This window comes from Sus scrofa, chromosome 13 (assembly GCF_000003025.6).
Source record: "Sus scrofa isolate TJ Tabasco breed Duroc chromosome 13, Sscrofa11.1, whole genome shotgun sequence".
Classification (NCBI taxonomy): Eukaryota; Metazoa; Chordata; class Mammalia; order Artiodactyla; family Suidae; genus Sus; species Sus scrofa.
In genome coordinates this window covers 13954832-13978672 of record NC_010455.5, presented here as the reverse complement: position 1 = coordinate 13978672, position 23841 = coordinate 13954832, and the positions used below count along the sequence as shown (strand labels likewise).

Here is a 23841-nt window from a genome sequence, read left to right as displayed (position 1 = left end):
ACAGTTATTTGTTCTAGAGCCCCCACCACTAGGGAGATTTAATTTGGGACTTATGTTATATCAGTGATGCTGCAGCCTTTTTTCAGCTGTAATGTGATCCCAGAATTACTGTCTTATGGTGTCAGTACACTCAGGAATGTCACGGGGAAGCACTGCTACTTCCCCATAGGTAGGTCAAGGTAAAGGCATGGAATTAAAAGCAATTCATCTATCTCAACTCTGATTCTTGATTTTGGTAGATAAGTACTTAGATGAAATAGAAAAAACGTATTTCAAAAGAACAAGGCCAAAAACTACAAGATCAAATTACAGTTGAATTTAAAGCATACTTTATGAGTACTACTTCTGAATAATTGATTCTGTGTGGCCATTGTAATTTTTTTTGATGGTGTTTGATGGTATTTGCTGTAGGATTCAGTATTAAACTTTTAAATATGTTTATTTCAGAGTTCCTGCTGTGGCTCAGAGGGTTAAGAAACCGACTAGTATCCATGAGGACATGGGTTCGATCCCTGGCCTCGATTAGTGAGTTAAGGATCTGGCATTGCTTCAGGCATTGGTGTAGATGGGAGATGTGGCTGGAATCCTGCATTGCTGTGGCTGTGGTGTAGGCTAGCAGCTGTAGCTCTGATTTGACCCCTAGCCTGGGAACCTCCATATGCCATGGGTGCGGCCCTAAAAAGACAAAAAAAAAAAAAGTGATGATTTCACATCAGATTCGTTTTCCTTAAGCCTTAATTTTATGACACAAAGTCTATAAATCACACTTTGTAGAATAGGAGTTTAAGTGATAATTTGCATTATAGCTTTGCTGAGTTTCATGCTCTAAAATTATAAAAAGCCTTGCATATGGGACATTGACTGTACAAAAGGCTATTGTACTTCCAGTTCTTTCAAGTCAGCCACATTTTTAGTGTTCCAGTTATTTTAGATGCGTGGAAAGTGTTCAGTAAATTGCGGTTTATTCTTGTTAAATGACTAAATTCATGTAATTTACATTATAGAGCTCCTCTAGACATGGCAGGTGCCATTTATTTTTGTTCCTCTGTCACAGTTTTACTTTTTTTTACTTGGTCTATCCCTGTATACACCTCCTTATCTCCTATTGGGCAGGAGTCTGCCTCCTGGCACTGTAGTTGTGGCACACTGGGTGTGGGACTCAAGAGGCCCTCTGTAAGTGCTGGTTTTATTTTAATAGATAGCCCTTTAAGTGGTTGTTTAGTGACTTGTGTGAAACTGCGTCAAATGAAGAAGTTCCCATATTTTGATATTATGTTCATAACTTTTTCTTTGTAATTATACACAGACAACTAAATTTGATTATATAGCATTACCATATATCTTTACCAAAAATGACTATTTCAGTTTTAAATAAAAATGAAAGCAGTTTTTCCCACTTAATGAAAATCCTGGGGAATGCCAGAGTTCTTTGAAATAAAAAGGACTTTTTAAAAATACATAAAATATAAAGGAATGAATTCATGTCCAAGATTAAACAATAGCTCATGAGTATTTTACTACTGTGTATAATTTCATGGACCATTGTTAGCTTGTGAACTATATTTTTGTCTTTAATAGTTTTTAATGAATAATGCTGTATTCATTGAAAATTTTCTCTAGTTTGTATGTTTGGTAATTTTTAGATCTCTGGAATAATAAGATTACGACAGTCAGATGGGAGTATTGTTTGATAGATGTGTTCTGCTTGCTTTTTTTATTTGTCTACTTCATTCTTTGTATTTGTGAGAATTTTGCCATGTATACATCCCTTAGATCACCAGTTTTGATTAGCAAGTAGTAGTCTTAAAAGCATCTTTTCTTTCCAGTTTCCCTCTAGTCTTTATTTAAATACCATGCACAGTATTTATAGTATGTATACCATGCACACTTTATTTTTAATTATTATTTATTTGTCAATAGGTTGATATGAATTTCATGAGAAAAATTCCTTCGGGAGCCGAGGCATCCAATGTTCTGGTGGGAGAAGTGGATTTTTTGGAAAGACCTATCATTGCGTTTGTGAGACTGGCTCCCGCTGTTCTTCTCTCAGGGCTAACCGAGGTCCCTGTTCCTACAAGGTGAGGGGTTCATTCTAATTAATGTTGGGAATCTCCCAGCATGTCCAAAATCTAAAAAATTTTGTTCAGAAGGAACATGTCGCTTTATGTAATGAAAGCTCCTTTTAATTGTTAGTTTTGTCATTACATCCCTGTTTTGACTGTTAGAGTATTAAAGAGTTGTCTTTCTGTAACTAAAAAGCATCCTTTAAAAAAGATATGCCATTTATACTTTTATAAGAAGTATCTTAGGAGCTTTGGTTTAAAAAGTCAGTGCATCATTTTAGACTTAGTATGTTCTATGCAAGCACGGAAGTCAGAGAGAATGGAGTTGAATCCTTGCTCTGCCACTTTCTGTGGGATGGTGTAGCCAGACTTCAATTTTCTGAGCTTTGTTTGTAAAGTGGGAACAACAGTACTTCACAGGGTTGATGAAATATAATACTACTTCTGAATTGGCAAATGCCATGTTCTCACCTGATCACATCTTCTGTTCAATATACATTATAGGTAAAAATTAAAATGGAAGTAATACCCTAAATAATTGGCAGATTGCATTAAAAGGGTATTCAGGGAGTTCCCGTTGTGGCTCAGAGGAAACAAATCTGACTAACATCCATGAGGACTCAGGTTCGATCCCTGGCCTCGCTCAGTGGGTTAAGGATCCAGCCTTGCCGTGAGCTGTGGTGTAGGTTGTAGACTTGGCTCAGATCTGGCATTGCTGTGGCTCTGGCATAGGCCGGCAGCTGTATTTCTGATTTGACCCCTATCCTGGGAACCTTAATATGCCATGGGTACAGCCCTGAAAAGACAAAAAAGAAAAAGAGAATAATTGAAAATATTTTTTCTTGTTTTTATAATAGTAGATATGAAGAATTAATTGCAGCTTGATTGAAATGTATGGCTAATTTTTAATAAGTTTTACTGAGTTGTGTTAATGGTACAGTATTAAGATAAATGAAAAAAATTACTCCATGGATTCAAATTTAAATTCTTAGAAAGCAGGAAGATGAATACTTCCAGTTTGGATCATGTAAATGTTAATATTTTACTGTAGTGTTAATAATAAGGATATAACTAAGTCGTATGTTAAATAATTTTTATTTAGTCACTACAAATAAATTAAAAATAAAATAATATGAGGTTTGGTGTTAAATTTGGAGCTGTAAATAAGAATGCTTTTTCTTTTCAAAGAGATTAGTCCCTTAGTTGACACATTAATGTCTTTAACCAGACTCTAGTTTCAGGGATTTTTTTTGTACCTATCCTTACCTATTTCACTAGGTCAAAGTATGTACTTAAATGAGATGGTGGTCACTTTATTTACTAATTTTCTTCTTTTCATCAACACAGACCAGAAAAGAATTTACTCAAAATTCAAAAGGATATAGAAGATGGGAACTTTTAATGTAAAACATCCAATTCCTTAATTACTGTCTTACTGTGGAAAGTAATAACTTGGTAGAAGGTTGATTTTGAATGTCTTTGTTAGTTTTGTGATCTGCTTTAGGCTGGAGAGAGTTGCCATTTTTTTTTTCAGCCATTGATGTGTGAGGATGCCTGAACGTTGTTCCTGTGTTTACATTTAAGTGATTCCTAGATTTATGTGTATAGTTTTATGTGTATGTTTTATGTTTAAATCTATGCGTTTTCATGTTTCCTTAGGTTTTTGTTTCTGTTACTGGGTCCAGCAGGCAAGGCACCGCAGTACCATGAAATCGGACGGTCAATAGCCACCCTCATGACGGATGAGGTAATTTAATGCCCTTTGACATTTGTGGACCCTGATTAAGAAGCTTGTAACACCTGTTAAATTATACTTCGCCTTTCACAGTGAAGCTTAAAAAATTGTCCTTGCTTGTCTTCACTCTTTTATCTTGTATTTACTCTTCTGTTTACCTTTGGTAAGGCCTTTAAGACCTTTCTGTCAGGCATCAGTGGGTGCTGTTTGGTCTCCCCTCTAACGCCCCCCAGGTGTTTGAAATCATTGACTACCTTCTTGAAATTTTGAAGCTTTCTCTATCCTGCATTCAGAGTATTGGTTCTTTTGGTTTTCCTTAGGACTTTGTCTTTCCCCCTTTTTTCTCTGTAATTTCTTTCTTCCTTTTGCGGACTTCATCTCTGTAGCCTGTATTGATCAAGACTTTTGCCTTTGGGAGAAAGCTCTGTAGTCAGGTGCTTGTGAGACATTTCTGCTTTGTCTCCCTGAGGTGTCTGAAACCCCACAGAGGACTGAACCAACTTTCTTTCTCTGTTCTGTCTCATTCACCAGATTCTGTTGATTTTACCTCTTCAGTGTTTTTTTGCACTTAATCTACCATCTCCTGGCCATCTCCACCACCTTGGCTCAGACTCTCCTGCCTTCTTTTCTTTGGCGTTTAAAGTGGATTACATGGCTCTTTCTCTTACAGTATTTTCCTCTGTACTTACACTAATACGCAGATTTGAATAAATCATTCCCTTGATCCAGATGTATCAGTGACATCCTGTTGTATATGTGTTTAGGTGTAAACTCTTTCCTGTTGTTTTAGTAGGGCCTGCCTAATCTAGCCTCAATACTTTTTTTTCAAATAATATATGCGACTACTTGTCATCCATTTGTCCCGCCCACATCAGCTTCCCTTTTGCTCCTCGGACGATGCTTATTTCTGCCTCTGCACATTGATAGCTGCTCTTCCCTTTGCCTGGGTGCTCCCTACCACCTCACCCCACCTCACCTTTTTCCCTCATTTCAGTCAGACTTCTCCCAGGGTGTTTATTCCTCTAAGAGACCTTCCTTGGCCACGCTCTTCTTCCCCATCAGCCTCCCTTCCTTTGCCCTGCTTTATTTTGATCAGAGCATTTGTTATTAACCACAGTTACTTATTTATGTAATTATCTGTTTCACTCTTCCCCCTAAGTGATTGAGTCTCAGGATTGCCTTATCTGTGTCCGTTGTACTTCCCACAGTACTTAGAATCGTGCCTGCAAGTAAATATAAATAATCAAATAAATTAGTTACCTAAGGAAAATTGTTTGCCTACCCATGATTGTTCCTTTAGGATAATTGACATTAAAATGTCATAAAAGTGGAATGGTACATATGCCTTATTTTATTCTGTAGTGAGTTCCAAGTATTCCCATGTAAAATTTTCTCTTTTTAAAGTTGCCGTGTCTTTTTTTTTTTTTTTTTTTTTTTAAGGGCTACACCCATGGCATATGAAAGTTCTCAGGCTAGGGGTCGAATTGGAGCTGTAACTGCTGGCCTACACCACAGCTACAGCAACATAAAGATCCAAGCCGCATCTGTGACCTACACCACAGCTCGCGGCAACATCAAATTCTTAACCCACCGAGTGAGGCCAGAGATTGAACCTGCATCCTCAGGATGCTAGTCAGATTCATTTCCGCTGGGCCACGATGGGAATTCCAAATGGTTGTGTCTTAACACATCACTAGTTTCCTTTATCGTTTGATGGTTCCTGTTAATTCATCTGGTAATACCAACAGTGGGTTATTTTTTATATTGTTACCCAGGGTGGGTAAGAGTTTAGGTAATTATCCTTATACATGGACTTATTCATGCTATCTAGAGTAGATTACCATGTATAGAATTTTCTTTCAACTTTAAAATCCTTTTACCCAATATGCTTATTTTCTTTAGATTTTTCATGATGTAGCTTATAAAGCAAAAGACAGGAATGACCTCTTATCTGGAATTGATGAGTTTTTAGATCAAGTGACTGTCCTCCCTCCAGGAGAGTGGGACCCTTCCATCCGCATAGAGCCGCCAAAAAACGTTCCTTCTCAGGTAAGAACCTACACCGTACTTCCTTGAGTTCCTTTTTTTTTTTAATTAAAATTTTTTCAAATAGTGTGTATAGTTCTGTATGTCATCAGAACTCTGTGAAGAAGTCCACTCAGAGAAAAGTGGTCCTCTGTCTCCGCCCTGTCCCCTGTCACTTCTTCTTCCTGCCCCTGTACCCACCTCCTCTGGTCGGCATTTGTTATTAGTTATTTGTCTTCGCTCCAGTTTTCACTTAGTGCAGGGAAATGTCTTGTTTCCTCCTCTTTCCTACCAGATGTTAACATCCTGTTTGTACTGGTCTGCACTTGCATTTCTCTCATGGCAGTATTTCTTGGGGATCTGATCATCAGAAAGCATGGAAATATCCTTCTTCTTTTTCTCACAGCTCAGTTTTATTCATTTATGGATGCAATCATAGTTTATTCTGTTTCTGGACGCATGTTGTTCTTAGTCTTTTGCTGTTAGAAACCAGATTATAGTATTCATAGGCCATTTTAGTCTTGTGCATATGTGTCTATAGGATAGATTCCCAGAAATAGGATTGTTGGCTCACATGGGAATGTATTTGTAATTAGCAGATAGTACCAGAGACTCCTTTTACTGGGTCAAACTATTTTGGGCTGGGTGATGAATGAAAATGCCTATTTTCCCTATAGCCTCACCAACAGTGTGTCTCAAACTTTGGGATATTTGCCAGTCTAATTGGTAGTGTTATCTTACTATATCAGGTATTTTAATATGGTTTAAATTTGCATTTCTGTAATTAGCGAGGTTGAATATTCCTGAATATTTTTTGTTCATTGCCTTCCACCGCCTTTTTTTTTTCAGTTTGAATCATTTGTCGATCCTTTTGAGTTTGTCATGATGTGTGATGTGGAGAATGCATGCAATTTATTTTTTTTCTAAATTGCTGCCTAGCTGTCCCAGTTTATTAAAGAGCATTTCTCCACTTGATTAGTGATGTTGTCTTTCTCGTTTACTAAATTTCCATATGCATTCAGGCTGTTTCTGGAATTTCTTTTCCATTAGTCTATAGATCTATTCATGGACCAACTTGATCCTTTAATTTCTGATACTTTTTGGTGTAGTTTAATATCTAGTAAGTCTACATTCATTCTTGACTCCTCTCTCTTCTTTCTCTGAATTTTCTTGGCCATCTTTGCATATTTATTTTTAATACAAGCTTTAAAGTCAGCTTTCTATTATAGAAGTAAATTTTAAAAATTGGGATGGGAGTTCAATTTCTAGATGAACTGAGGGAAAATTGACATCTTTATAATATTGAATCTATTCAAGAACATAGTCTATTTTCCAGTTGTTTTCCCATTTCAAGTAGTTTTGTGTCCTTAAGGAATATTATGAAGTTCTCCTTATCTGTGGCTTACACACTTCTTGGTGAGGGTATTCGTAAGTATTTTATCTTTGTTTTCATTACAAATGAGGTCTTTGTTCCATTATAGAATCTATGTGTTGCTTTTATATATACACCTTTGGCTATTGGTTATTGTATATTTCTTTTTTATCCAGCTAGCTACCTTTCTTAATTCTTGTATGTGTGAGTTTTTCAGTCATATAATCTGCAATGAGATAATTTTATTCCTTTCTTTTCTAATTCTTATACCTTCACATGTTTACCGTTGTCTAATTGTATGGACTAAAGTCTCTAATGGTTTTAGTAGTAGATGACCATAAAGGACATTTCTTATTTTTTCCCAATTATAGTCAGTGTCCCTAGTGTTTCTCTCATTAAGTTACTGACTTTGGTGCCAAAACACACATTTTATCATGTTAAGAAAGTACTCTAATTTCTGTTCTATTGAAATTTTTAATATTAAGTGAATGTTGAATTTTGTGAGAGGGCTTTATAGCATCTCTGGAGATGATCATACTAATTTTATTTATCAGTTATTGGGGTAAATCACATTAATAGTGTCTTTAATTTGAACACACTCTTGCATTGTTGGAATAAATCCAACTTGGGCTTTAAAGTGCCTGTAGTTTATGTCTGATATTTTATTTAAGTTGTTTGTATCTCCGTTGATAAGCAAATTGGTCTGTAGATTTTTGTGCAGACTTCACATTTTGGTATCATTGTTATACTCGTTACATCAAAACAGATTTATAAGTTTTCCTTCTTCGGTCTTCAAACTTTTAATGGCTTGGAGAAATTTGATTCTGAAAGTTTGGAAGGTGTCTTTTGTAAAATTTTCTGAGCTTATTTAACTCGTATCATAGATTTCAACAACTTGCAGATTTCTTCTGTGGAAATTGGTTTGTGTAAGCTTTTTCTTTTTTTCTGAACTAGGTTTTGGTAAATTATATTTTCCTAGGAAATTACCCATTTTATTTTCTGATGTCAGTTTTGAAAAATTATGTTTTTTTAGTTTATTGCCCATTTCATTAGGGTTTTTCCTTTATTTACATAGGATTGTGCTGTATAGTCTGTCTCTATCTCTGTTTACATATATATTTCTTCTATATATATATATATATATATATATGTAAAATTTGTGAATTGGCTCTTTGTCATATCTTTTGTTGTATATTACCTAGAAATGATTTATCATATTTTTCAAGATAGAACAGCTTTTAAAATTTATTTCATTTCTCCTTTTTAAAAATAGTATATTGTGTTTTCTAATTCAGTTTCTGCTTTTAGCTGTTTTATTTTATTCCTTTCACTTTCCTTCAGGAAACACTTTTATTTTAGCTATTATTCCTGAGTGAAATGCTTAATTGACCTTTTTAAATTCTTGCATTTTTCTTAATATAAGTGTTTAATTTTCTTGAATGGTGCTTGTGCTGGGTCCCATAGATAATGATAATAATAATTTTTTGTTATATTTATTAGTTTTCTAGAAATCCTGTAATTTTGTTTTCTCTTTCCCCTTTGAGCTAAGATATGTTTGTTTTAATTTTGACATTTCATATAATATTCTTATGATTATAGATAAGTTGTGCTGCTCTATGAATATTGAATATGTAAACCAGACAGTGGATTGTATTTGAGCCACAGCTTTTAACCCAGAGGACTTCCTGGGACAAATGCTACCCACTTCCCCCACCTCCCTTTCTGTCTCCACTGCCCCCCAACACACACACACCACACACACACACACACACGCATTTTTTTTTTTTGGCCCAGCAACATCTTATCTTTGGAGATAACGAATTGAAAACTCACTTCAGTGAGGGGGAGAAGATCCTTTACCATGAGAAGAGTACTCTTGAATTTATAATAAAATGTAATGGAAAATTGATTTTTATGAAAATATGTTTAACAATTCTTATGCTACTTCTATCTTGATAAAGAAGCATTTTAATAAAAGAACAATGACATTAACTTTTCTTTCTTGATGTGAAGTATGTTTTTCAGTTATTGGCATGAGCTAAGATTTTAATAGTTCTAATTGGAGAGATGCTTTATTGGATATTTATGTTGCTGTGGCTGAGTAGTACTTTGAAGCAGTATGTGTGAATGTTTTATAGAATATTTGATGTTAGAGTATAAAGTGAAAAAAGCCAATCATAAATTTAAGATATTAATAGGAACGAATACTGGATTCTCTTTCAAATTGCAATTTCTTTAAAGTGAACGTTTACATTAGGAAGTATTTTTTTTCTAGGCGCATTAGTTAGATATATAATCAATATGAGCTCTCATCTTCCCTCTAATTGAAGATGTCATCTCAGCTTCCTTAAAGCAGAATTCTGAAAGTGTGTTTTTTTTGTGAAATACAGGAAAAGAGAAAGATTCCTGTATTTCCCAATGGATCTGCCCCCAGCCTGGGTGAGACCACTAAAGAGGCCGCCCACCATGCTGGGCCTGAGCTCCAGAGGACTGGACGGTGGGTACAGTTACCGATACAGCGTGTGTGTCTTTTGGGGGGATAAGGGTGGATTTGATGGAAAAGGCATAAACCTTCTTTCTCTTTGCAAGTATTTGGAAACTGATTTTGTGTAGTATTTTTTCCATATTTTTGAAAAATGTGCATTATTGTATAGGTATATGATAAGGAAAATTAATGTGCGTTATGAAGTAGTTGACTAGAATAAATTAGGTTCTGTATACCAGGATTTAATTTAAAATGAAACTATTATGCAGCATAGGTTAAGAATATGGCAGTTCTCTAGTAGGTTAGTTTAATTGCCTGTACAGAAGGTTCTTGAGGAAAGCGTGGGGTCCTATTGCAATTTCATATGAAGTTGGAATTAAGGGATCAGAGAAGAATTATAACCATGTGTTGTTGTGTGTGTGCAAAGATGTAAAATTCTTACTAGAGGAGCATTATATCTTGAGGTAATATAAAATTGGACAGACAAGCATAATTAAACCATAGTAATAATCTCTGGAAACCTAGTTAGAAAAATTGTTGCAGAAGTTAATTTTTGGACTAATAAATCGAAGTATTGCCAGGTGCAAACATTGTCTTAAAATATTTTGTAGAAGTAGAAAAATGGTATGGTATTGCTATAGTGTAGAAAAAAGCATGTGAATAGTAATATTGTTTTGTCCACTGATGGTCCCTATAGAACTAAAAGATCTTGGATCTTAAATATTTGTTTAAAAAACCAGGGTATGTTATATAGGATATCTTAATGCATTGACTAATGTATTAGTCTCTGGACATTAGAGTAAAACTCTGTCCCCTGTGAAAGATGCTCATTTAATATGAGCTATAATTTTTGTTTCTTCCCCAAACTGAGGGTTAGTCACTAAGTCCCAAACTAGGCATATAAATGATCACTGATGATGTAGTTCAATTATCTAGATTATCATTGGCACCTTTTATATTGCAGGTTGGCCCCCTCTTTATAGCTTTTTTAATCCCCTTGCTCTCATACTACTTATAGGATAACCTCCTCCAGTTGTCAATGTATGTTTAGGCCTTATTTCAGTATTAACTTTGGAAAAAGCTAGAATGGTAAAGCTCAAAACATCTAAAGTATTTGAAAATCATAAGGTTAATTTTTGGTGCATTTTGTGCAGTGGGGATTTGAATGATAATATATTTTATGTCACAACATCTTTTTGGATTATTGATTTGTCACCAGTATTTATTGAGTACCTACTATTTCCCAGGCAGTGTTCTAGACATTGGAGATAATGGCAATGATTAAGAAAAAGTCTCTGCCCCGCACAGCTTAGATTTTAGTGAAATGCTTTCAAGTTAAATATATCAAAAAATCTGATTTAAAAAACATTGAAATGATAAGGATGTGATCCATAAACATAGATTTTAAATTTAATGATTAAAACTTCTTAGGTTTATTAATATGATTTGACTACATATGCAGTAAATTACATACACTGAAATGGTTTTTAGACTTTTTTTCCTGAATCAGAAATGTTTATGTACTTGAGGTACTAATTTTAAAGCTAACTAAAATTATTTAATTTGCTGCTGAGTGCACCTAAGCACAAGGTCCTGTATTCATGTTGAAGGGTTTTGGGAACTTATAATTTATATTGTAATTGTGTTCCTGGTATTTCTGACACTTGCCTTTAAGATTTGTAATGTAGATAGTAATTAATAGAATTGCCTACACACATTTTCATGAATGAATAATTAGGTTTTATTTATTTTTTGCTATAAATTTCCTTGCACATTTGTGTTCAAAGTTACCTTTATTCCTATAAAATCATTTGCCTGTAGTCTTTTCAGTATATAGTCCATAAGATATAGATAATGTGTCTCTTAACTTAGTGAGATCTACCTTTCCGCTACCAGTGAATTAGGTTAAATGAATTAAATGAATGTATCGTCTGTAATTTATACCATTATTTAAAGAGAACATTAATTTGTGTTGACAAAACACTAGGCACCAGCAGTTTTATGTAGGCCATAGTTTTAGTTTGAACTAGCCAGAATCCTCTAGTGTACAGTTTGACGAGTTTCATCTCACCTATTTAGGCTTTTTGGTGGTTTGATACTTGACATCAAAAGGAAAGCACCTTTTTTCTTGAGTGACTTCAAGGATGCATTAAGTCTGCAGTGCCTGGCCTCGGTTCTTTTCCTATACTGTGCCTGTATGTCTCCTGTAATCACTTTTGGAGGGCTGCTTGGAGAAGCTACAGAAGGCAGAATAGTGAGTACAAAGATTGGTAGTGGCCAGGCTCTTAGCTCTTCAGAGGCAAGTGTCTGTGTGCATTTGTCTCACAATTCATACTTTTATTATTGAAGAGTCTACCCACAGCATGATTAACCTGTCCCAAAGCAGACTTCCCCCAAAGGTAATTGCTGTGGAAAACATGGGGAAGCCATTTGAGCAGGAGAAGATGCACAGTTGAGGTAAAACAAACAAACAAACAAACAAAAACTAAAGAAAAATTTTGTCATGGCTTGCTTGGATGAATGGCTTTATAAATTGAATAAAAGGCTTATATTGTCTTTGTGGGGGGAGTGGGTGGCGGGGAGACAGACCAATTGAACTGATTCTGGGAGGGCGGTGGGTGGGAGGATTTATCAATGGGGCTGCTTTGTATTCTTTAAGGCATCATAGGTTAGTTAGACCCATGTGATCAATTAATATTAACTTACCAGCCCTGGCAGGTCCACCGGGCTAAACTGTTTGGCATAATTGTGGACAAATGATGGATTTTTGAAGTGGTGTTTACTTTTAATTTTACCATTACTAAATTTGTGTGAAAGTTGCCAAAGCATTCATTGGAAAATATAACTAAAAACTGCATCCATATTTTGATGACTAAAATGAAAGTTTTTATTTTATTTTATTTTTTTGTTCTTGGTAATCCTGTGTTGGGGACTGTTGCAGGGGGCATGATAAACAAAACATAGTATCTAGTGCTTTGTAATATTTAGAAAAATCTGTTGTTTATATATATATTTTAATGGTATTTAAATGAGATGATTTGTGGTTCTTACGTGTATTTTGTTTAATGATATTTACTCTTTGGAGGAAATTTATTTTTTTTAGAGATAAAAGGTTAAAAACCAAAATCTAAGTAGTAATAATTGTTCAAGTATTTCATAAACTGAACATGGGATAGACCTGACAACTGAAATTTCCTTCCAACTCAATTTATTTTCAATTATTTAGATTCTTTTCTGTTATTGTGTAATCATTGTATCAAAGATGAATATTTTTAGTAAGTTGTTTAATGTGCTGTCGCAAGTTGTACATGTAAAGTGCTGGTCCCTGAGGAAACGTGTCTTATCTGTTATGTTATGCAAACACTGCTTCTTTCCTCTTGGACTGTCACTTGCTGCCTGCCCAACCCGTCCTGCTCTTTAAATGCCCTGTGCATGTGCTCGAGCTTTAGGCCCTGGAGGAATGTGGAGCAAAGGGTAAGACTTGGGCATGTGTCTTCTGTCCTCAAGGGTCCTAGCCTAGAAGAAGATGACAAGATGGCATCTATGTAGATACTAGGTCGTGGTGCACTGAGCCGCACAGGAGGGAGACAATAAAGGAGGACCTGTAGGAGCTGAAATCATAGATGCAGTGAAGTCAGAAGTGTTAGGGAGGGAAATGATATGGAGATGATGATGTGTTTATTTTCAGATGCTTTATTATCAAGTAGAAATGGAGACATTAGGAGGTGCAGTTCCCGAGTTTATAGAGTGGTAAGAGCAAATAGAAAGATTGGGAATGGTGCTAGGTACAAGCGAGGGTTGAAACTGAGATAGATGAGATTAACAGGGAGATAAATTTAAAGGGAGAAGAGAAGAAAAAGGGGCAGTCACTCCCATTTATGGAAAGAAGGAAGGTCGAGAAGGAGGAAAATGGCCCAGCAAATTCAACACAATCACCATAAGGCTCTGAAAGAGAAGTCAGGGTGATGTCATTTTGCAGAAATCAAAGTGGAGGTTTCGAGAAGGAGGAAAGGTGTCTTGCGGTGGGGCACGTGGAGAAGATGAAGGCAGAGCTTCTGATGGGATGAGGGTTAGGGAAGGCAGTGGAGTGGGGCTGTGATTCCTTTAGGGAGAGATATGCTTCAGTGTGAACATAGGCGCAGGAATGAATAAGGGAACAGTTTAAAAACTGGGGAAAGTAGATTTGGGTAACTGGCACTGAGGGATTTGGGGAGCGGGGAAAGCAAGCTGTTACCTGGCAGTTTCTGCATTTTCAGTGCAACACTGGGGAGGGAAACCATGATTTTGTGCCCATCTGCCCCCATTAGCATTTCTTTATTTGCTATTTTATCTCTTTGATTCTCTTCTCAACTTGTTGCTTTCTGTTTCTAGATGCCATTTAGACATTTTTTTTCCCCTTTGGTTTGAGCTCTGCCTAAGTTCGTTCCTAAATATGCATATCGTAATTGAACTAAGGGTTTTTATAATAGCTTAGGTAACAACGAGCTGTTGTTTGTGGGCAGGAAGACAAATTTATCTGATATAGTTAATAAATACGTTATTAATATGGACACTTCATTTTTCCAAAAGTCAAGTTTGTTCGAGGGTTTGATCCTATTTTTGTACTGAAAGTTGGACAATATTTTGACTGCATACTGTCTTTGTTGTGACTTTGATTTTGGAAGATGCTGTTATTGCTATTGATGGGAATTGCTGCCATTTATTGAGGGCATTCCACATGCCAGTGTGCTTACTAGATATTTTTAGAAACACTGCTTCACTATGTTGTGGCTGATGTCACCCCCATTTAAAAGTTGGGCTAGACAAGTTTGAGACATGGCCCTGGTTTCATACCTCGAAGGAACCATCTTTTACATCAGGTCTGGCTCTGGAGCCCTGCTCTGTCCACTGCTGCACTGCCTCCTCTTCCAGGAGGCTTGTTTCTCACAAGCTTCTTTCCTTGCCTTTTACTGAGGGTGAGTAGGCGGGTGGGCTTTTTCCTTTCTTAATCATGCACTCCAGCTGACCTTGATGTTTGTGAATGGTGACCATCTTTCCTATCCTTCCCCTCTGTCTAGTGGCATACATAGCCTCACCAACTGACAACCTACCTAACCACTTAGGATGCAGTGTTGGTGGTGAAACTAAATTGGCCTGCCAGCTTCCAGTTAAGATTTCTCTGAGTCTTTCTTTTTATCTTTTTTTAAAAACCCATCTTTAATATAATATTTCCTCATTTATGATTGCTGTGAATTTTTTTTAACATTTCGCATCTATTTTATTTATGTTAAGCATTTCATTTTTGATATCTGTTGTAAGCCTATCAGATTAATTTCTTTAAAATCTGTGGGAAATTGCACTTAAGCAATCAAACTGAAGGTAGGATCACATGCTGAGTTCTTATTCATGTGATCAAATATTTGAAGGAGTCTCTTTTCGGTCGCACACAGGATCAAGTATTTAATGTTTTGTATTTTCTTAAATGAACTACTTCAGACATTCAAATGTGTACCGAATAATAGGGGTGGAGCCTCTGTGTCCATTTTCTATTCACCCCTCCCCCCTTGCTTCCTGAGTGTTGAGTTTTAAATTAAGGTTGATTGCAAAAGTTAACCTTTAATATGTGAAAACAAAACAGTTTTCCCTATGTGTTTAAAATGTATTTGTAATTTCCCCATATTTAAAATTTAAAATTTGAGATTCAAAGTTGTGTTTGCTTTATATTTTTAACTACTTGATTAATATTTTTATTTCCAGATGTCAAATATGTATACATAGGTTAGAAATATGTTTACGATGTATTACTTTTATTCATTTCTTTTTTCCTTAAACAGAGTGCAATAGAGTCTCTTTTTGGAGCATCATTAACTGGGATTGCCTATTCGTTGTTTGCTGGGCAACCTCTAACAATATTGGGGAGCACAGGTCCAGTTTTAGTGTTTGAAAAAATTTTATTTAAATTCTGCAGGTATGTAATATTTGTCACATGTATTTTCAAACGTGTATAATTATATAGTATTGTTTATTAACTTTACCTAAAAGTACGTCATGTATTTAATAGCTGAAGAAGAGGATCCAAGCAGTACATATACTTCAATATTTTGGGGTTCAGTGTGGTCAGCCCTACTCTTAAAATTAATGGATTTGAGTACTGATGAGCAAGTCGCTTGAGGGACAATAAAAATCCCTTGTGTTAGCAAGTTTCAACCCAGTAAGAAGGTGTTACTGTGTTTACTGGATGGTATATTGGTTTTATAAAGGAACAGGGTGTGAGATAACACCGAGAGGCTTGATGATGGTGGGGAATCAGGGCAAGTACTATAGCTTGTAGCCCTGGAATTTGACACTCGGGGCTCTTCGTTGTGTGAGAGAAATGCGGTGGAGTATTTTAGTCTGAAAACAACTTGATGCTGTTACATGTATGATTCCTCTAATTACTCTTGTTCTGATTCTTCTTCACTGATTCTGACTCTGATCTGGCACAATACACAGATAAATAGAAAATGCAGTGGCCCGAAATGTTTTAGACTTTGTGGTAGTAATATCCTACTTGAAATTGAATTGGAAAATGGAGTCACTGCCTGTGGTGATACTGGCGGTAGAGGAGCAACAGGGTCAAACGGGGGGGGGGGGCAGCGTGGCTGCCTTGCTGACACCAGAACGACTGGCTCTTCAGAGAGTGACACACATCCAGTTGTTCTGTCGGCTGCGTATCTGTTGTTTCTCCTCCTAACTAAAGCGAGGTCTTTGGTTTGAAGTATTGATTACCTATTAGATGTTCACTGTAAATCTTTATGTAAGTAAAATATAACCACTAAGTCTGCTAATAGGCAGCTAGTCTTCAGTTTAAGTAGAAAAACATGTAGAGCTTTTTTTAGTCATTATTTTGTTATTCTGTGGCTTATTCTCTTTTAGGAATTTTAGGTTTTTATACTGTTCTTTTTGCTCGTTATGAAAATTTTAAGTACCAATACTGTTGGCATGTTTATGTTAATCATGTCCACATTTTTCCTTCTAAACAGAGATTACCACCTTTCCTATCTGTCTTTGAGAACAAGTATTGGTCTGTGGACTTCTTTCTTGTGCATTGTTTTGGTTGCCACAGATGCAAGCAGTCTTGTGTGTTACATCACCCGGTTCACCGAGGAGGCTTTTGCAGCTCTCATTTGCATCATATTCATCTACGAGGCTTTGGAGAAGCTCTTTCATTTAGGAGAAATATATGCATTTAATATGCACAACAATTTAGATGAACTGACCAGCTACTCGTAAGTGTTTCTGTTTCCCTGAATATTAAAATGCATTTTTGCAGCGATGTCTGAGCAAAGAAGATGGATTTTTTGCAACGTGATGCTCTCTGTCTGGCCAACCACCCAACCCACCATGTGGAGGTTGGCCGATTGTTACACACGAGACCTTAGCAGAGCACTCAGGGGACGTAAATGCAGTTGAACAGGCTCAGTTATTTTTATTCACTAGAACAATTTATTCAAGTGTTTTTTTTTTTGTCTTCTGTTGAATTAAATTGATTAGCCAATTTAAGTTCAATCGTTTGGCAACTGACCACCATATATTCATATATTCCTCTTGTATTTTGCATTTTCACTAACATTTTTGAAGCCCGATAATTTTTATTAGAAGTTATTTTAAAGAATAATTTCAGTACACAGTTTTATGCCATTTAGTGTATTATTATCTTTGTGTTAAGTAAAGCATGACATGAAAATACATTTTAAGACTCTAGAGTGAAATAGGATTTGAAAAGTAATTATAATAGTTATTACAAAGGGTTGGCAAATCAACTTAAACATCAAAAAGGTTATGACAGACATATCGAGGAAGATGCCTGTATTTGCTATCTTCAGCATGCTTGGTTTAAGTGAGCTCCTGCATTACTAACCTACATTGGGAAACGTGGTTACCAAAAAATGCCCCCCTTCTGCCCACCCGAGCCCCTAATCCCTGTGTCCTCCCCCTTTCCCTTCACACTCTCTCTTCTCGCCTTCCCTGCCCGCTCTCAGCTTTGATGGACACACCAGGGAGAGATACAAAACTTCCTATAAGACATTGACCTATTTGGAAATATCAGTGACACTTTGATGCCAAATCTGTTTTGTGTTATCTTCTTTACTCTCAAAACTAGTTAATTTTTTAATGTTATTTTTTGTCTTCTCTCTTTCCTGCGACTTGGACCTTTAAGAAGCATGGTTTTTATAGCTCTTGCCAGCCAGTTAGTGCAGGGTTTCCTACGTGTGAACATTGCTAACATTTTGTGAGCACTTGCAGGCACTGTTTTAGGAGTGTTGCATGATGCATGTCATGGTGTTAGTCATTCATGTCACAGCCTCTTCTCTGTGCAAAGAAACCGAGGCTCGTGGAGGTTAAAACTTGACTTGGCTCTAACAGCTGGTAAACTATAGAGCCTCTGTGTTGAATCCAAAGTCCAGCCTCCTGCCTTTTCTCTCACAGCTCCAAACCAACTGAGAATGTTCCTGTTTGTCTCTTGCAATCCACCTTTAGAGATTTCTTTGCTTATGTGTTTCTAGCTTTTACAGGCAGGTGAGATAGTTCTGGATATGCACTCAGCTCTGATTGCTTTGCTCCTCCTAATCCTGTCCTGAAAGACTGTGTTTTACTTATTACTGTAAGAATGAATCTTAAGATGAGTAAAGAATGAACGTGAGTAGGTGGGGCTAGAATTAATAGATGGGAACCAGTGCACCTTGTGTGTAGATGGGGAGGCAGCAGCAGCTCCGACAGAGGTGAGTGGATAAGATGTCGTAGAGCCTGACCTGGCGAAAGAAAACAGTGCTCCCCCAAGGGAGCTGCCCAGCCAGTTTCGTTGGTAAACATTTTGTTGAGATTTCTATTTGTTTTGTTTTATTTACACAAGCCAAACTTTATTCCATTCCATTGTTTCTGATGTGTTTCCCACTTTTTAGTCTCCATGCTTTGCAACATGGAGAAAAAGTTAAGCTAAAGCCACCACATAGTGGTCAGTTTAATAAAATGTAAACGCAAAAAGCAGCATTGTTAAGACTTTCTCCAATTCTCATTTCTCAGGTGTGTTTGTGTTGAGCCTCCTCACCCTGGCAATGAAACTCTGAAGGTGTGGGAGGAAAGGAACGTAACAGCTCGGGACATTCCCTGGGGGAACCTCACTGTTTCTGTGAGTACATGTGAAGCGAAGGATGGTGCAAACAGCAGCCTAGTTCTCTAGCTTTCTCTGAGTAAACTGACATGTTCTTGATTAATGGAAATAGTGTGTTTTCAGAATAGAGTGTTGTGTTGGCCAAATAGGTATTACCACACTTTTATTTATCATGTACGGAAGTTGTGTAGGCTGAAAAGATGTTTAAAGGTAACCCAAACAAACTATTTTCGACTTCCAGGATACAGTTATTGGAAAGATGTGAATATGCTTCAGGTCTCTAATTCTACTTGGGTTGGTAAATTCATGGGCCTCTAGTGGCAGGTCCTAGAGGTGACAGTTCAGCAGCCTGAATCCACTTGTCCAGCCTCTTCTGTTTGTCAGTCTGTCTGCTCCATGAACCACTTATTTAGGAGATTAAGAATGCTCACACCCAACCTGCTTACCTTGCAGACCTGAGTCTGACTTAAGTACTGAGGAGAAAGAAAGGAGAAAGGACAAAACCTATAATGAGCACCTACTGGGTACTGAAGACTGTTACATACGTATTTCTGTATTCTGGTGGGAAATATTGTTTTAGCCCTCAAATATGTTTTGGATACTCCCAAGGTTGGGATTTAGAAATAAAGATGTCCAGTGTTGCTGGCAGTATCCATTAGAGCCAAGATTCCTGAGCTTCTCTGGTTCCTTTTATATCGGTAAGCAATTGTAGGCCATGCTTTTCTCGCTAAGGGTGAGAGTGATCTCCTAAATACATCATTGGAGGGGTATCATCTGAAATTTCATCCCATTGGTAATTTATGGCTGGCTAGTATGGTGGTCCCTAGCCACATGTGTCTATTTAAGTGTACATTCAGTAAAATTAGTTAAAACTTGAGTCTCTCAGTTGCACAAGTCACATTCCAAGTGCTCAGTCCCCTTGGGTAGCTAGACCCCTGCTGTGCTGAGCATCAGACACGTAGCATTTTACCAGCACAGACAGCTCTGGGGACAGTGCTGGTTTAAAAGAGTAAAGCTTTGCTCTTTTATATTGAAACAGTCATTTTTGTTAGGAAAGAGGTAAAGTTCAGGGTGCTCAGAGGAGAGTGATTTGTTGAAAAAAGCTCATGTCACAATGAATAAGAAGCCTTGATATTATAGATATGGGCCTTGTCAGTGGGTTTTCTTGATATCTAACAGGCCAACAGGTTTGGTTTTTTTTTTCATTTTTTTTATTACTCAATGAATTTTATTGCTTTTATAGTTGTACAACACTCATCACAACCAAATTTTATAACATTTCCATTCCAAACCCTCAGTATATCCCCCCACCCCCCAACCCCAACAGGTTTTTTTTTTGTGTGTGTAGATATAGCTTTTATTTCCATGACCCATGTTGTAAATTGTAGGATTACTAATCTTACAAGATAGAAATTGAGAATAATGGAACCTTTAACTGTTTTTCTTTCAGTAAACCTGAGTTCTGTTTTTAGAATGGGTCTCATTAGGAATTCCCAGGTGGCTCAGTGGGTTAAGGATCCAGCGTTGTCACTGCTGTGGCTTGGCTTCCATCCCTGGCCTGGGAACGTCTGTGTGCTGTGGGTGTGGCCAAAAATTAAAATGAGTCTCATTAGAATATATACGGAGATGACTTTGTGACCACGTGCCTTTGTTACGCTGGTTACCTTTCAGTTATTTTTCTCCCCAAAGGAAAATCAAGTCAGTATATTTCTATAATTATATTATATTATGCTCTACTACTTATTATATTATTGATTTTATTAACGTATTATTATTTCAGTGGTCAACTTTAATGCTCACAGTCCCTTGTTTTATTTATTTATTTATTTTTGGCCATCGCATGTAGACATTCCTGGGCCAGGGATCGAACCTGTGCCACAGCAGTGACAACACTGGATCCTTAATGCCTTGAGCCACCACAGAACTCCAACACAGTCCCTTGCTTTACTCTCATGGTCAGAAAAGTCAAACATAGTTTTTATTACTGACTGGAATTTATGATTACAGCTGTCTCTTACTCAGCATTGGTAAAAAGGCAGAGTGGTAATTTTCATTATGTTGCTTTTGTTGTAAGCAACTTGTTCAGAAGTAAAGATAGTGACGTTGTTGACTGAGAATGCAAACCAAAAAATTAGGGAATTAATGCTCAGTAGAGAAGCCTATCACTGAAGGAAATAAGGAGTTGAAAGAAAGCAGTGTGATGGAATAGCTTGACAGAATACGGTCCTTCAGTTCAGTGATGTAAGAGTATGTGTCAGACCATGATTTCCCTGAACTCAGGATATGTCTTAAAATTGGTGGTGTGTTAGTGTTGACTTGTAATTTTTTTTCTGAGTGAAACATTAAATAATGGTGTGTCTTACTATCATTATCATCTCAGAGGCATCAAAGTTCCTTAGTAATTTACCGGATGGCTGAAAACCTTCTTTACCCTCTTCTGTTTATCCCCCCTTTTTTTCAGGAATGTAAAAGCTTTCATGGTACATTTGTAGGATCAGCTTGTAGTCACCATGGACCTTATATTCCAGATGTGCTCTTTTGGTGTGTCATCTTATTTTTCACGACGTTTTTTCTGTCTTCATTCCTCAAGCAATTTAAGACCAAGCGCTATTTTCCTACCAAGGTAATCAGGGTGTGATTTTGGAGTTCTGATAGTAGTCATGTTTTTAGTTTTCATTTCCTAGGTTTATTTCAAGACAGAAGATTTGATTTTGTTTGAGATTAGGACTTTAGGCGAAATAGCTATAAAGAAATTATTTATAGGGAAAAGTGTACGTTACATGTCTGAGCTATCGGTAGGAAGACTTCGGGGTCATGGGGGATGGTCGGTTGTTGTGAAATGTGTTTCTTTTGCAAAAAATATTAAACATGAATTTCACTGACACATTGTCACTAATTAAAAAACTCATTCACTATCTAGTGGCATATTTTAGTCTGTGAAAAAAATAATTATTTAGAAAGGACACATAGTATTTCTATTTTGTGTACTAACATAATTTCTTTAACATAGGTGCGATCGACAATCAGTGACTTTGCTGTATTTCTCACCATAGTAATAATGGTTGTAATTGACTACCTTGTAGGAGTTCCATCTCCTAAGCTTCATGTTCCTGAAAAATTCGAGGTAAGGATTAAAACACTTGACCGTATGTTACTTGGGGACACTAAACTACCTTAAAGTGAGACATTGCCTCCTAAGGAGTTTTTTTTGTGTTTTTTTTTTTTTTTTTTTTGTCTTTTTGCCTTTTCTTGAGCCACTCCCACGGCATATGGAGCTTCCCAGGCTAGGGGTTGAATCGGAGCTATAGCTGCCGGCCTACGCCAGAGCCACAGCAATGTGGGATCCGAGCTGAATCTGCGACCCACACCACAACTCACGGCAACGCCGGATCTTTAACCCACTGAGCAAGGCCAGGGATGGAACCCGCAACCTCATGGTTCCTAGTCGGATTTGTTAACCACTGCGCCACAATGGGAACTCCGGGAGTTATTTTTAAAATATGAATAGCCTCTGGAGTTCCTGTCATGGCTTAGCAGTTGATGAACCTGACTAGCATCCATGAGGACGTGGGTTCGATCCCTGGCCTTGCTCCTTTCCATTCTTTGTTCCTTTATAAAGAAGTAACTCAAGGAATTTATAAGAGTAAAAAAGATCCTCATTAAAAGTTTTAGGAGAGTGGTATAATATGTCTGACAGTAATTGGAAAGCTTCCTGTAACATTTTCCAACAGAATCAGGAGAGAATCAAAAAAATTTTTTTTTCCCCACAAGAAAAATGATGTTTAATCGAAGCATTTATGAGCCCTTTGATTTCATTAGTAAACTCTAGTTCTTTTGTGTACAATACACAGTGTGCACAATATAGCATTGGATATTTATTTTCCCTTCTAAGTTGGAAGTGGCAGCTTTTGGATAGGTTCTGGATTTTTTTTTTTTGGCTGTGCCTGTGGCCTGTGGAAGTTCCCAGGCCAGGAATGGAACCTGCGCCACAGCAGTGACCCAGGCCACTGCAGAGACAACTCTGAATCTTTCACCTGCTGTGTCGCAAGGGAACTCCAGTTTCTGGATTTCTTTATTTGCTTTTTAGGACCACATCTGTGGCATATGGAAGTTCCCAGGCTAGGGCTCAAATTGGAGCTACAGCTGCCTGCCTATGCCATGGCCACAGCAACACAGGATCTGAGCCAGGTCTGCAACCTACACCACAGCTCACAGCAATGCTAGATCCTTAACCAACTGAGTGAGACCAGGGATCGAACCTGCACCCTCATGGATCCTAGTTGGGTTTGTTAACTGCTGAGCCACAAAGGGAACTCCCTGGAAATTTTTAATAGTCATGTGTTTGTGTCACTGCTTATATTTACATTTAGCAAATTATATGACTTCCTTTAGAAGCAGATGATTTAAAGGGCATTAGAAATAAGGAATATAGTGAAAGGATAATTGTTAGTAACATAATACATAAATGAGTATTGAGCCATTGGATATATATTGTTCACTAAGAATATGTAATAAAAAGTTTGGAGAGCTTTGTTTAAAAGCATTAATATTGAGTCACTAAAGATTTTAGGCCATTAAGAGATGACTGTATCAAAGTCATTCTATTTTTACTAAGTCTTACAAATAGATGAAACTATAAATTATATTGATAGAATTTCCTGTAGTCCTGATCCCATTTCCTTGTTCTGGTTCCCAAATATATCCTTGTTATTCATTTACTTACCTAGCTTTTAAGTAGCAAATTGATTTAAAGGGGCATAAAATACATTTGGGAAAACAAATTAAGGAACAGTTAAGAATATATGCATTGTATAGCTAAAACATTTTTATTCATTTATTGAATATGAAGCCATTTAATGTATGTAGTATGGGGATGGAATACCTGAATTCAAAAATAGTAAATTTCCCTTTAGTATTGACAAATGTTCTCATGAAGAAAAAACAGGCTTAATATGAAGTCTAAGTAGAAACATGTTTAAATTTTAATATATCCAACATCCTCTAAGAATATATCCTTCCTGATAAACTGAT

The 23841-nt window shown here is 36.8% G+C and overlaps 1 protein-coding gene across 16 annotated transcripts in view; it reads left to right on the top strand.

The window, feature by feature from the left end:
- Positions 1–23841, top strand: part of SLC4A7 (solute carrier family 4 member 7) — a 109557-nt gene that overhangs the window by 64436 nt on the left and 21280 nt on the right. For 12 of the 16 annotated variants that reach the window (XM_021071464.1, XM_013981428.2, XM_013981427.2 and 9 more), the window contains 10 exons: positions 1921–2078; positions 3723–3810; positions 5701–5847; positions 9586–9692; positions 11760–11934; positions 15494–15627; positions 16682–16927; positions 18723–18828; positions 21272–21433; positions 21821–21934. In XM_021071464.1, coding sequence (XP_020927123.1) covers positions 1921–2078; positions 3723–3810; positions 5701–5847; positions 9586–9692; positions 11760–11934; positions 15494–15627; positions 16682–16927; positions 18723–18828; positions 21272–21433; positions 21821–21934 — 1437 coding nt within the window. The remainder of the gene's footprint in view (positions 1–1920; positions 2079–3722; positions 3811–5700; positions 5848–9585; positions 9693–11759; positions 11935–15493; positions 15628–16681; positions 16928–18722; positions 18829–21271; positions 21434–21820; positions 21935–23841) is intronic. The other 4 variants (XM_021071472.1, XM_021071468.1, XM_021071476.1 and 1 more) reach the window with 1 other exon arrangement.